The sequence below is a fragment of the Macrobrachium nipponense genome, chromosome 6, assembly GCF_015104395.2.
Source record: "Macrobrachium nipponense isolate FS-2020 chromosome 6, ASM1510439v2, whole genome shotgun sequence".
In the NCBI taxonomy this organism is placed as follows: domain Eukaryota; kingdom Metazoa; phylum Arthropoda; class Malacostraca; order Decapoda; family Palaemonidae; genus Macrobrachium; species Macrobrachium nipponense.
The window spans coordinates 33,983,541-33,997,796 of NC_061108.1; the positions used below are offsets into that span (position 1 = coordinate 33,983,541).

The following is a 14,256-nucleotide window of genomic DNA, read 5'->3' on the forward strand; positions in this document are numbered from 1 at the left end:
GGTGTCTGGCTGTTGTGAGGTAACAATTAATGAATGGTAAGTGCAGTAACCAGATACTTGGCACTTTGTCACAATAAATATATATATATATATATATATATATATATATATATATATATATATATATATATATATAAAATATATATGATTATATATATATTATATATATATATATATATATATATATATATATATATATATATATCTCACCTTTCTCACCAGACGCCAGGTAGGCCTCCAGGCCTGTCAGTCGTCCTGCTTCAGGAACAGTCTCCATTCTTGGCGATCATCATAGAGCCTCATCTCATCATCAACTTCCCGCAAACTAGAGCCTCTCCTCTCTACTCCTCTCTCTATGTTTTGTAGCCATCTCATTTTTGGTCTTCCTACCGGTCTTCCTTCCTCCGGTGTCCATTCCAAAAACCTTATAGGATATCGCTCCTCCTCCATTCTTTTGGTGTGTCCAAACATCTAAGCTGTCCTCTCTCCACAAAAATCTAGTATCCCCTCCACTCCCAGTTCTCTTCTAATGTCTTCATTTTCGTAGCCTATCTAGTCTTGTTACACTTTTATGAGTCTTAGGGCTTTCATTTCAGCTGCTTGAAGTTGGCTTCTAGTTCTTGATGTTAATGTCCATGATCATGGCCATAAGTCAATATTGGTCTTAAAATAGAGAGGTATATTATGGTTTTCACTTTGCGAGGTATATATTTCTGTCTTTCATTAGTGGGTAGAGCAGATACAGGTTGTTACTGAATTTCTGTATTCGGGTAGTTGTTTCCAGTTTTTTTGAATCGTTTTGGTCACTAAACTCTACTCCTAAGTATTTGAAATTTCTACACTGTTTTCAATGTCTGACCTTCTAATTCTAACATCTACGTTACTTGGTGTTCGTGATAAGTGCATGATCTCTGTCTTATTCTTGTTGATCCGCATTCCATTAGCTGTTAAGATCGCGTTCCAGTTGTTGACGTTTTCTTGGAGAGATTCTGCGCTGAGGGCTATCATTGCATGGTCATCTGCATACATAAGGTTGATGGTCATATCTGCAGCTTCATCCCTCACCTAGTTCCCTCATACATTTATCTAAGAACAATATAAAAAGAAGTGGCGAAAGGACGCTGCCCTGTCTTACTCCTGATTTTATTTCAAACCAGTCTTCATTCTCTTGATTTGTTTTTACTCTGGATCTGATGTTTTGATAGGTGTTTAATAAAGCTCTTATAAAGTTTCTCAGGGATTCCATAGTAAGGGTCTTTTAGGGCATCCCATATTTTCATTCTTGGTACTCTATCAAAAGCCTTTTCTAGATCTATAAAAGCATATCTATCCCTGTCCCATTCCCAGCTCTTCTCAAATATCATCTTGAGGGAGAAAATCATATCAGTTGTCCCTCTTCCTGGTCGAAAACCGTTTTGCCATTCACCCAGCTTTGGTTCAACTTATATCCTCTCAATCTAGTTTCAAGTATTCTTCATATACTTTAAAAGCATGTGACATTAGGGATATTCCTCTATAATTGCTGCAATTTGTCTTGTCACCTTTCTTATAGAGTGGCATATTAGATCTCTTCTCCAGTCTTCAGGTGGCATTTGCCCATTCCAGAGTATGTCGATTAGCTCTAGTAGCCAGATGACTCCATCCTCCCCCATGTTTTTAAGGAGCTCTGCAGGTATTGTATCCACTCCAGGGGCCTTACCATTTTCTCATCCTCTTGAGAGCATTTTTTAACTCCAGTGTTGTTATGTCAGGTTCTGCATCCCCAACCACATCAAATTCTACATGCTCTTCAAGGTCATTGTTTCCGTTGTTTAGTAGTGTTTCAAGTGATGTTTCCATCCTAATTCAATTTCTCGGGGTTCGGTTAAAATGTCCCATCCATAGGGTCTTTGATTACATAAGAGGGTGGTTGGCTTCCCTTTCTATAGTTTTTGGCAGTGCTATATATGAGTTTTCTGGTACCTTGGAGATCATTTCCCAGATCTTCTCCTATTCTTTCCCATGTTTCTCTTTTTTTTTTGTTTGAGCTTTTATTCTTTCCGTTTCTCTCGACGCTTCTTTATAGTTATTGTGATCTTCCAAATTCAAAGTTTTCATCCATTTTCTGAAGAGTTTCATTTTGTTTGCAACAGCGGCCTTTAGTGTGGGGGTCCACCAAGCAGTTTGTTTTTTCCTCCTACCTCGAACTCTTTTCTTTTGCACTGTATTATTAGCAGCACCCACTACAGCCATTCTAAAGTGTCTCCATTTTTCATTATATTATTACTATATATATATATATATATATATATATATATATATATATATATATGGTAGAATAATGAATCTTGTCAATCTATAATACATTAAAACGGTTAACACGATGTGGAACGGCTTAAGTAATGTACATGAGCAGTGGATGTCCAATTACTAGGCTATCCTTGGTTATCAGTAAGTATACTGGTACCACGTTAATCATCATTTGCTTAGCAGTATACCCTCATAAATAACAGACTTTTCCGTTTTCTTGAAAGGATGGTTGCCCGCCAGAATAGTCTTGGCCATACTAGCATGGCTGGGATTCGTGAATCTATACTTAACAAGAGTCAACGTCTCGGTGATTATTGTCGCCATGGTCAAAAGGAACCGTTCTTCCAGCATCATTGCTCCTTGTCTACTAAAGCACAACATTTCAACAGGTAAAAATGCACTTATTTCTGTCTCTATTTTACTCTCATTTATCCATATACTCTATTATGTAAAGCTTGACTTGATTTATAACATCTATCTATAAATGCATCATGCAATATATATATATATATATATATATATATATATATATATATATATATATATATATATATATATATTATATATATATATAATGGAATAAAGCTAGTATTATACAGTTAATTTCCAAATTTTCATTTTCATAAGTTAAGTCTCATCCTCAGGGCTGTAAAATAAACAAAATTTACAAATTAAAACCAGATTAAGAAAGAAAAAACTTACAAAAGTAAAAAAAAAATCATATAACCTTACGGAAAAAAAACTTAAAACAGTACCTACTACCTCTAATGGAGTTAAAAACTAAGTGACGTTCTCCCGTTGTTTGGAGTGGAGGACGTTAACTATGCTATAAACCAATCTGTGAAAGAGGTCTCGTGGGACCATTAATAGGGTACAAGCTGCTTAAATGTTAAAGATTCCAAAACGGAGAGAGAATAATCATTGGGTGCTTAGGTAATGACGTGGAAATCCTTATGAGAAAATGCGGTTTTACATTTTCCGGCTGCGAATCTCAAGTTAATATGTACAAATCCTAAAACTAGGTTCTTTGTTTTCTCACAAAGATAAACTTCCGGCTCAGATGCAATCTTTGGTAGTTTATTGCTATACGTGCCCGAAATTCAAAATTGGGAAATACGTTGGCACCACCAAAAGTGTGTTCCAAGTTAGAATTGATTGTAATCTCGGAGTCAGTAATCTTACGGGATGTCCTTTGAAAACCACAGAGTTCTCTAGCATACGAGAACATTTTTTCATTAGCAAAATTTTTCTTCCTAATTTCCTAATCATGTTAAAAAAAATCAAATTCAAAAGTTCATCCATATGAATTCATAAAAATCGAAATCTAAATATAACCCTTTGCATATCTTCCATTGCCATCTGAGGTACATACAAAAAATTGTTTATTACGAAACTACTTGATAATTTAAATGGCATACAGCCTTGTGAATAATTAAAATACTCTAACAGCCCCGTGTAGTTTGCTACCATAATATGAAATCTTCATTGTAATTGAGTCTTCATATTATGATATTGACTTCAGTTCTTATTTGTAAGTCATCCTATTGGAAACTATTACGTGACTCGCAAAAACCTTTTTTATTTCCGACTAAGTCTACTTTTGTCTTTAATATAAAACTTTAAAAAGCCATCTTCTAAATGTGTGTATTTAGTAGAGAGCTTGAACTTCAAATGTTAAAAAGTTGAACAAAGGGAATTAGAAAACTAATCAAATTTGACTGGGTTCATATGAAACAAGTGCACAAGGGCCTTTGATTTGAAATTCAAGCTTCCAAAGGATATAGTGTTCAGTAGGAAGAAGACAGGCAAGGTAAGGGAAATACAGAGATGCCATTTGTTAAACAAGAAAAATAAAGAAAATTAACAAATAAATAAAAATGTATTAAAATGCAAGGAGAATAGTATTATGGTAGTTATGTATTGCACCTTCGCTTGAACCTCTGAAGTTCCAACTGCACGACTTCTTCTAGGAGGCTGTTCCACGGTCCAAAAGCGTGATGTACAAAGGACCTCTGGAACAGAGTAGTTCGACAGCGAAGCATATTTAGTTCGTATTGGTGCTGCTGTTCAAAGAATCTGGATGCTCTCAACAGACAAAGGAGATCAGGGATCACTTGTGAATGTGAAAGATCTGAGTTAAAATATAACTTTTGAAAAAGTCACAAACAAGAGACCATCCGTCGAAGGCCAAAGTCATAACTACTACTGTTAAGAAACAGAAACCTACCACTACAAACCATTCATCTAAGAGATAAATCTCGGGCAGAAACAGACATCCACACTGGAGAACAGTATTCTAGTAAAGGGAGTACAAAATGGCCTAAAATAGGTTCCATTCATTTTATCAGTTATAAATACGTGAGGCCTTACAAACAAAGGTTGGACCCATAATAGTTAAAGCTTCACGTTAGTTCAGCAATGTTCCATCCACCTGAAAGGATGGGGTGGGAAATCTATATGAGATCTGCTAATCAATAGTTTTCGTTTTACTAAAGTTCAACTTCATGCCCGACTGACTAATTCATACCCTGATCTAGTCCATGTCCTGATTGAGGCTGAGGACAGCTTCATTTCTCAAAAGTGGAGACTTTCATAAGTGGAGACTTACTACACCCACAAGTGTTGCATCATCAGCACACTGAAGAATCTTGTTTTCCAGGCCAACAACAATGTCACCTGTATACTCTAAAAATAACAGTGGACCAAGAACGCTGCCCTGTTTTACTCCAGACACAATAGGTCTTGGTTCACTCAAGATCCCATCCACAGCATGAATAAGTACAACGGATACAAGACAGGGATTCGGTGTCTTTCCATTTTCCTTTTTATATTTGTTGGAAAATGTTTTATACAGACCTATAGTTGGCAAACCCCGGTGCGGGTGTGTGTATTTGGATACATGATGGTAACTTCTTCCTGGAATAAAATTACTAATGCCTTTTTATAACACTTTTCTTATCTTTCCATAAGATCTGAATTGAGTTCCCACGATTTGCTATCAGCTGCATTTTGTTAGGATTAACCTGATCCGAGTGTGTGTGTGTGTGTGTTCACACGATGGTAGCAAAAGCAGAGTCAAGTGCAGTCTATTCAGACCGAGTAGGCAGGGATTCCCCCTACTTTTTATAGTTAAGGACCTCAAGGTTCTGAAAGTTAAATGCCATTCCAACTCGCATCCTACAAATCCTACGTAAAAACAGAGGTGTATATTTGTGAAAGAAATAGAAATTCATGAAAGCTACATTGGTATCACTAAAAAGTTTATCTACTGTTACGGTGTCGAAATATCCTGGCCAAGGGTCGACACAATGTTGCGGCCTCTGAGAGAGGTCCGCTTCAGGTTCGATATGAAATAAAAAAAAAATAAAAAAAATTCAACACAAACAGTTGAAACTGGGGGTACGAATATAGAAAGAAACACTAACACAACTAAGATTTATTTACAAGCTTACTAACAAAGGTAAATGCAGAATGGTATCTCCTATTTACAAAAAAAGGCAAAATCTTACTTTGCATGAACTGGGGGAACAGCGGTGACTTCACAAAAGGAGATCGGCGATTGCGGACGTCCTCTTGACTCCGTATTGCAGAAAATGGTCTATTTCCAAGGCAGGAACTCCTCAAAACTTCTAGCAGGACCTTTTCTTCTCTGAAGTCTGCTCAACGTCGAGATAACACGAGATAATTCGTCCACTCCTGATGACGACTAGACCAATATCCAACCAACTCCCGAGCAACTTTTCTCCTGATCCTTCGTTGGTCCCTTTCTCTCTTATCTCTCACGGATAATCTCTGCTGCTGCTGATCTCTCACTGATAATCTATATCTCTCTGTGACTAACTGGAGTCTCTCTTTTACGATCTCTCTCTCCAAAGTTCGTTCGTCATATTTATACGGCACTCTGGGGGCGGAGCCTACGGCAAGCGTCACAGGCTCCTGAGATTACTGGAATTTCCTAGATGAATTTAGACGAGGTATTGCATCAGAAATCGCGGCATTTCTCCCGCCACTTAGTCGTGTGTTGCACTCCACAACACGCCTGACGATTCCAGAACAGCCGCGAGAAACGGCGCCTCCAACACGGGCGCAAAAGCCTACTTACTGCCGAACTTCTCGAAAATGCGTTCTCCTTTCCTTTATCTTTCTTTGCTAGGAAGCAATTACCATCACATCTACAAAGACATCTTGAAAAAGGTACACATTTTTGCATTACCTGCCAAACCTGAGACTTAAGTGTTCTTTCTATGAATTCATACAAGAGCTTTGGACTAAAACATTCCAGTCTTCTGAGGGAAAAAAAACTCCCCATTCTTCACTTCTACTTCTAAAGCTCTTATACAACAAAACTTTGATAGTTTGACTAACCACTTTCAGATTACCACCCCTATAATAGACGCTCACGGTACATATTCTTCGTTCATTCCAAATGCCTATGTCGACTCCTTTTAGCTAGCAAATAAAATGAATCTCTAGTGGTTTGCATTCTTGAAGGAATGTACATCAAACCAATACAATAAAGAAAAAGGAAACTAATAACTTGTTAACATTCCTTCCTTTGTGCAGCATCAATACTCAGCACCACTGTACAGGTATCCTATACTATGCCCAACTTTGTCAATTTTATGAACGTTTTACAAAAAGAAAAAAATACCCATATAATCTACATTTTGTAATGCACACAAATTTATTCTTCCTAAGATTCTACAGGTTCTCTCACATATAGACATGAAACTGAGCAGTTCCTAAATAAGACTTCACTCACTGAATCAGAGGTAAGAACCAACACTGTAAATATAGACTTACATATAGATATAGACATAAATCATGGATTAGAATCTAATACAATCACATTTCATGTCGCTATGCTTCCTTTCAAGGAATTTTAACATAGCCTGCTCTTTGCCTATATTTTTTTCTTTGTCAGTCATTAGATTTTAAAATGTCTACAGGAAATCATATGGGTTATACTTATGATTCCAGCAGCTTTATATGTAAACATCTTTTTTTTAAATCTGTTTGATCCTTCAAAATTTCTGCAATTGCTTTCAGGTTGACATTATGGACTGGGATGAGACAATCCAGGGATTCATTCTTGGGAGTTTTTACTATGGTTACTTTGTGACGCAGGTAAAACTACTTATCCTTTCTTTCATAATTCCACTCTTTCAACGATGATTTTCTCTCTCCATCTTACCCCCTTTTAAAGAAAGGTAACATGTTCACAAGTGAGCCTTCAAACTATGTATACTCTCCATTTATACAGGACAATTTAACACAGTTTCAGTACACACTGGGAAGAAGTTAAAAGCTCCTTCATAAAACTACTAATTTATCCACTGGATAACAGTCCTCCTTAAGTGGAGCACTATCATTAAAATACTGAGAAAGATTTGCATAACACAGTTACAAGCTAGGACTGTAGTTCATAAAAAATCATCCATGCTCAAAAGATTGGCAGGGAATGGTGCTGCTGAATCATGTCTGAGCCAGCAATACTCTCAAGACCTTATACTGCTTCACATACATATATCCAACGGTCCCAAATTCGCATTATCTAAAATTCTAAAGCAAACTCTATGATTTTATGCCATTTAACTTTTATAAACATGTGTGCTGATGTATGAAGACTCTCTTCTTCCATCTGGGCTTCTATTAAACATTATCTCATAAATGACTGATGTGGGATGTTTCCTATTATGGAAACTGATAGTTTTCTCTAATAATGAAGATTATTATTGATGAAGATTAACCAACTTTTAATGTAACAAATTGCAGACCCCTTGTCTTTCCAAACACCAATTACATAAGGTCCTCCAGTAATAAGAATTTTAATTCCGAATCATCTATAAAATATTTTTTTAAAATCTGATGATCCTCTTAGAACTGCAATTTTTATGGCTGTTGCTCTTATTCATAATCTGCCTTATCTTTTATTAAAATTCCAAAGATCCCTGGCGGAAGGCTTTCTGAGGTGTATGGGACCAAATGGATATTTGGAGTCAGTATTCTAGGTGGTGGGATCTGCGCCCTCCTTTCCCCCGCTATGGCTCGTTTACATTATGGTGCTTTCATCTTTCTCAGAATCATTCAAGGTTTGCTGCAGGTAAGTGCAAACGCAGATTTTTGCAAAGACAGTTTGGAGTATCTATAAAAAAAATGTTTTTTTAGAGTACAGTAATTCTTTGATTATCCACAATAACAAAGCTAAAGCCCTGCCAGATAAGGTCAAATAAAATCATGGATGTAAAACTGCAACCACATACGTTTACCCGTACTACCTTGTTAATACTGCTTAACCATAAACACTAAATACGTAAATGCTTACAGATGTGTATACAGCCATCATGACACTTTGAACTGGAAATATGATGCAAAAACACAATGAGCTACCTTTTCTCATATCCGTAACAAAATTTACCCCATCTTTTTTCTCTTATATCACACAATACAGTAGGTGTAAGTACTGCAAATTACCAGACAACATGACCATTGCTATTTTCCCTAAACCCATTAAACATTATAACACTTTGTAATACACTGCACTACATGAAAAAGTTAACCCTTTCCTTCATGACATACACATCACAGAATGTGGTATGTAGGTGTACTGTATGTACAGATATTATTATTACGAAATCGTTTTACCAAACCATTGAGCTGACCGACTATCAGCTCTCATAGGGTTGGCCCGTAGGATTTGCATGAAATACCAGGTCTAGGCCAGAGGACAAGCACTGGGACCAAATAGGTCATTCCCTATGGTGGTGAATGAATGAAAATTAAATTAAAAACTGCACAAAGGCATATGCTCTCATACTGGAACACACACACGTTAAATACATTTACTCATATACTCACTAAAAAGGCACATTAAAATTCAGGATAAGTAACATTAAAATTGGAATTACTGAAAATTAAGATTTTGATAAAATTTCTCTTATTGATTTATTTCCAAAAGTTGTCAGTTGTTGCACTCTCACAACACATCTGGCCGTTATCATCATCTTGCACTGTTTGTACGTAGGTACAGTACACTACAGTACAGCACAAAACACCACAGGGATTACCTTTTTTTCTATTTTGTCTAAAACCATTAAACATTACAACACTTTACACTGTACACGAAAAAGTTGAGCACTTACTTTCTCTTGTACGCAATATGCAGTGTAGTGTCTATATAGTGAACTACCGAATAACATGCCCATTTCTTTCATTTTCCTATTTGCCTAGACCCATCAAACATTATAACAATTTAAAATAAAGGTACATAAAATAAGCAAACTCATTCTCTCTCTTTTTTGTATGGAACAATAGGAGGTGTACTGTACTTCATTGTCAATTGTTCTAAACCCTTAAAAATTATAACACTTCAAAATACAGTCTTCAATGAAAAAGTGAACCCCTTCTCTCTGGATACAAAGGCACGTAGTTGCTTTGCATGTCCCACTACCACTAGTTTGCAACAATGGTACCAAAAGCATTTGCACACAAAAAAGCAAGACCCTTTCAACATAGTAAACTTTTTCTTCTCCTCAGCCAAGATTTTACTGGGTAAGGAGCAATAGAATTGACCAGTTTTGTTACCATTGCAAGTTTCCCCCTCAAAATGCCTTTTTTCATGAAGTCTCTCAACGTTTGGCTAAATTCCTCTTTTCCCTCCTTGGAAGCATCCAAAGATGCCATGCGTCTTCTTGTTTGAAAGACAATGTTGAATCTCAAACAAAACAGCTAACCTTCAGATGCCTTCAAGTCCCCAACCTTAAACAGACCTCAGAACTTTGTAACTGAAGACTTCAAACTCAGCCCCCACTGCATACTGCATACGTGCATGGCAGCAACCCTTTGCTGACGAAACCAGATCAAGCTCGATTGTTGGTTTTGATCATGGAAGCCTTTTACCATGACCTTGTGGACTAACAACTAGATGTCTTCTTCCACAAGTCCATTACATACTTCTTCAGCTTGTTCTTGGGATTCTTGATATCCTGCAAAGTTGACTGACCAATGCATATTCATCCGTAACACGTACTGGAAACCACTTTGCCTCAATTCTCTCAACAATATCAAGCTTCTTTTGAAGAGTCAGCGCCTTCCTCACCCTCTTAGGACACGGTGGGATCATCCACAGTACACATGGCGCTAAACAGCAATAAGAGCACCTGCAATGCTGCGGGCACTGTAAAGAAAGCCACATCTTGCAGGGAAACATCACCGATAGCAAACACTCATGAACCATTCACAAAATCATCTGGATACTTTCCAAGTGTAGCCAATTAGAGAAAGGCATGTTTATGACAAATTTGTCTATCTGCCACTGAAAAGCAGAAAACCATAAGGATGTGTACGGTAATCCTTCAGTTATCAGTTATTCTAATTAACCCTTAAACGCCGAAGCAGTATTTTAAAAATCATCTCCTGTATGCCGGCGGCTTTCCCGAGTGAGCGCCGAAGCTGAAAAAATGTTTTTTTCAAAAAGTCACAGCACGCTTAGTTTTCAAGATTAAGAGTTCATTTTTGGCTCCTCTTTTTTTCACTGCCTGAAGTTTAGTACGCAACCATCAGAAATGAAAAAAATATCATTATCATATATAAATATTGGGATATATGACAGAGCGAAAAAAAATTTCATATATAATTGTATACAAATCGCGCTGTGAGCAAAACGGTTAAAGCTAACTAGTTAATTTTTTTCGTTGTATTGTACACTAAATTGCGATAATTTTGGTATATAACACATTGTAAAACGATGAAGGCAACACAAAGAAAATATTATCACAAAATGACGCATGAATTCGTAACGCTCGGACATAAAAAAAAAGATGTTTTCAAAAATTTTGCATAAATCGAAATATTGTGCTAGAGACTGCCCATTTGTTGCAAAATAAAGGTAATTGATTGAATATTACTAGAATGTAAGTGTTGTAGCTTACAATTGCTGCTTTCGACCATTTCGGTCGAGTTAAATTTGACCGAAGGACGAATTGTTTCTATTTATCGTTATTTATATGAAAATATTTGAAAACTGATAAAAGTTACAACCATGGGTTATTATAAGTTGTATTCTACATGAAATTGCGCACATTTGCATATATAAAACTTTATGTAAAGGCTAATCTAAAATGGTGCAAACATTACGACAATCGGACGAAAAAATTTATGATTTTTTTGGAAAAGTTACCGCGCGGACGTATGGAAAAAGTTTATTTCATAAATTCACCATAAATCAAAATATTGTGTTAGAGACTTCCAATTTGTTGCAAAATAAAGGTAAATATTTTAATATTACTAGAATGTAACAGTTTTAGCTTACAATTGCGTTTTTTTTACCATTTCCGTCAAGTCAAAGTTGACCGAAGGTTGAAATTTTGGCACTTATCATTATTTATATGAAACTATTTCAAAACTGATAAAAGCTACAACAATGGGTTGTTTATTGTTGTATTCTACATGAAATTGCGCACATTTTCATATATAAAACTTTATGCAATGGCTAATTTAAAATGGTGCAAACATTACAACAATCGGACAAAAAAATGTCTGATTTTTTTCGGAAGAGTTACCGTGCGGACGTAAGGAAATTTTTTTTTTTCATAAACTCACCATAAATCGAAATATTGTGCTAGAGACTTCCAATTTGTTGCAAAATAAAGGTAAATTATTGAATATTACTAGAATGTAACAGTTTTAGCTTACAATTAAAATTAACTTATGAACTAGGAATAATTATAATCTAAAATTAACTTATAAAATTAGCTTACAATCTAAAATTAACTTATGAACTAGGAATAATTATACTGAAGGCTTAAGAGTAAACATAGTAACTTAATATTAACCTTAAAATTAAATACAATATAACAGACTGTGTGAGTAATCCTAAAATAAAAACAAGGAAACATCACAACTATGTACAACATGTGGCATCCAAGGCATGACAAGGATACATTGTGGCAGAGCCACGGCAAGAATGTCACTGAAGCAGGTAGAAAGGAGATCTAGATATAAGCTACTTATTACTACTTAAGCAGTGTCTGATGAAACTGTGTTTCCCACTGCCACTGCTGGAAATTTAAGTGCTTCTAAGGACTTGAGGTAGTGACGTTTGAACACTGTCGGAGATTTCCAGCCTGTATACTTTTTCAGATCATCAAAATTCTTATGCTGAAAGTAATTAACTGAGGTAGCTACTGCCCTAATGTCATGTACCCGGGGGAAAGATTCTGGGTTGGCTTCTTTAATGAAATATAATATTTGTTGTCTAATTCCTTTTAAGGAAATAGTGCCACCTTTTTTCCCTCATAAATAAAGGTCCTGAAGATCTTAAGGCCGTTCTAGCAAGGTATGCTCTTAGGGCAGTAACTGGACATAAGGATGGTTCCTGAGGAAGTGGGAGAATTTTCCACGGGGCCCACCTCACCAGTGGGTCCTCATTTTTAGCTAAAAATTGATGATCTGGAGAAAGTAAGACTTCTCCTGAAGGGAGAAACTCTATATGACATGAGTCTCTAGATAGAGCCGACAGTTCAGATACCCTGGCTCCTGAAGCTAGACTTAAAAGGAACAATGTTTTCCTCAGGAGGGGTAAAAAGTCACATGAATCATTATCAGTGTCTGAGGCCAGTTTGAGAACATCATTTAAGAACCATGACACAGACTTAAGCCTCTCTGATGGCATGAGCCTAGCACAGGCTCTAGGGATAGATGAAAAATAAGAGTCTGTTAGGCACTAAAGAAAATCTTCCAGTTTGAAACCAAACTGGAAGATTTTCTTTAGTGCCGATTTAGTATTAGTGATAGTACTAGCTCCTAAACCTTTTTCAAATAGCGATCTAAAAAAGGAGATGGCCAGATTGGTTGTCATGGTTTGAGATTCAGACTTCCTCAGAAAAATAGCTAGTTTTTTAACTGCTGAGTCATACTGACGAAGGGTTGACTCGTTTATCCGATTCTAAGAATAGGATGTTTTGAGGGTCAATGTTGGCATCCCTTTTTGCCGCAAACTTCATAAGTCCATAAAGTTAGGGTTTTCTGAATTTCTGAGGAAGCGTACACAGTCTTCGTTTGTACTAGTTGGGATAATCTGGGATTGGGAATCCGTTGAGGTCGGAGTCCCAACTCCAATAGTAGTGGGAACCAATTTGTCTTGGGCCAATTGGGGGCTATTAGAGCAATGCAGCCCTTGAACGTTCTGAGTTTGTTCAGAACCTTCAAAAGAAGATTCACTGGAGGAAAGATGTAAATCTTCTTCCATTGATTCCAGTCTATAGCCATGGCGTCCAAGGCATAAGCCAGAGGGTCCAGGTTGGGAGCCACGTAGCAAGGGAGTTTGTGATTCGACTCCATGGCAAAGAGATCCACCTGAAGCCCCGGGACTTGCTGACAGATCCAATTGAATGACTGCTTGTCCAGGGACCACTCCGACTCTAGTGGGACTGAGCGAGATAGCGCATCCGCTATCACGTTCCTTACTCCCGCTAGGTGTGTGGCGGACAGGTGCCATTTGTTCTTGGCTGCCAGTGAAAATATGGCTATCATGACATGGTTCACATGGCTTGACTTGCAGCCTCCCCTGTTGATGCAGTGTACTACTACTGCACTGTCTAACATGAGCTTGATGTGAGATTTCTTGGCTGGGTGAAGTTTTTTCAGGGCAAAGAACACTGCCATAGCTTCCAATACGTTGATATGGAGCTGGCGGAATGGAAGGGACCAGGTTCCTTGTACCTTCTTGTACTGAGAGTACCCTCCCCAGCCGCTTAGTGATGCATCTGTGTGGATAACTAATGCCGGCAGAGGGAACTGAAGAGGAATTGACTTTGACAAATTCTTGACCTCCGTCCAGGGGCGGAAGCATTTGTGAAAGATCGCCAGGATAGTGGATAGTTTGTCCCGGGATCTGTTGTTTGCTCTTGAGCGCCAGACGCGGTTTATATCTTTGAGCTTTGCTTTTTAGCAGAACGTCCATTACCG

General features: G+C 37.2%; 2 protein-coding genes across 4 annotated transcripts in view; one reads left to right on the forward strand and one right to left on the reverse strand.

The window, feature by feature from the left end:
• The window catches only part of LOC135216191 (sialin-like), a 380,051-nt gene that overhangs the window by 248,255 nt on the left and 117,540 nt on the right, over nucleotides 1–14,256 (reverse strand). The window lies entirely within an intron of this gene.
• Nucleotides 1–14,256, forward strand: part of LOC135216192 (sialin-like) — a 178,799-nt gene that overhangs the window by 38,945 nt on the left and 125,598 nt on the right. The window contains exons 2-5 of the mRNA XM_064251330.1: nucleotides 2,514–2,678; nucleotides 6,988–7,061; nucleotides 7,339–7,416; nucleotides 8,237–8,392. Coding sequence (XP_064107400.1) covers nucleotides 2,612–2,678; nucleotides 6,988–7,061; nucleotides 7,339–7,416; nucleotides 8,237–8,392 — 375 coding nt within the window. The 5' untranslated portion in view covers nucleotides 2,514–2,611. The remainder of the gene's footprint in view (nucleotides 1–2,513; nucleotides 2,679–6,987; nucleotides 7,062–7,338; nucleotides 7,417–8,236; nucleotides 8,393–14,256) is intronic.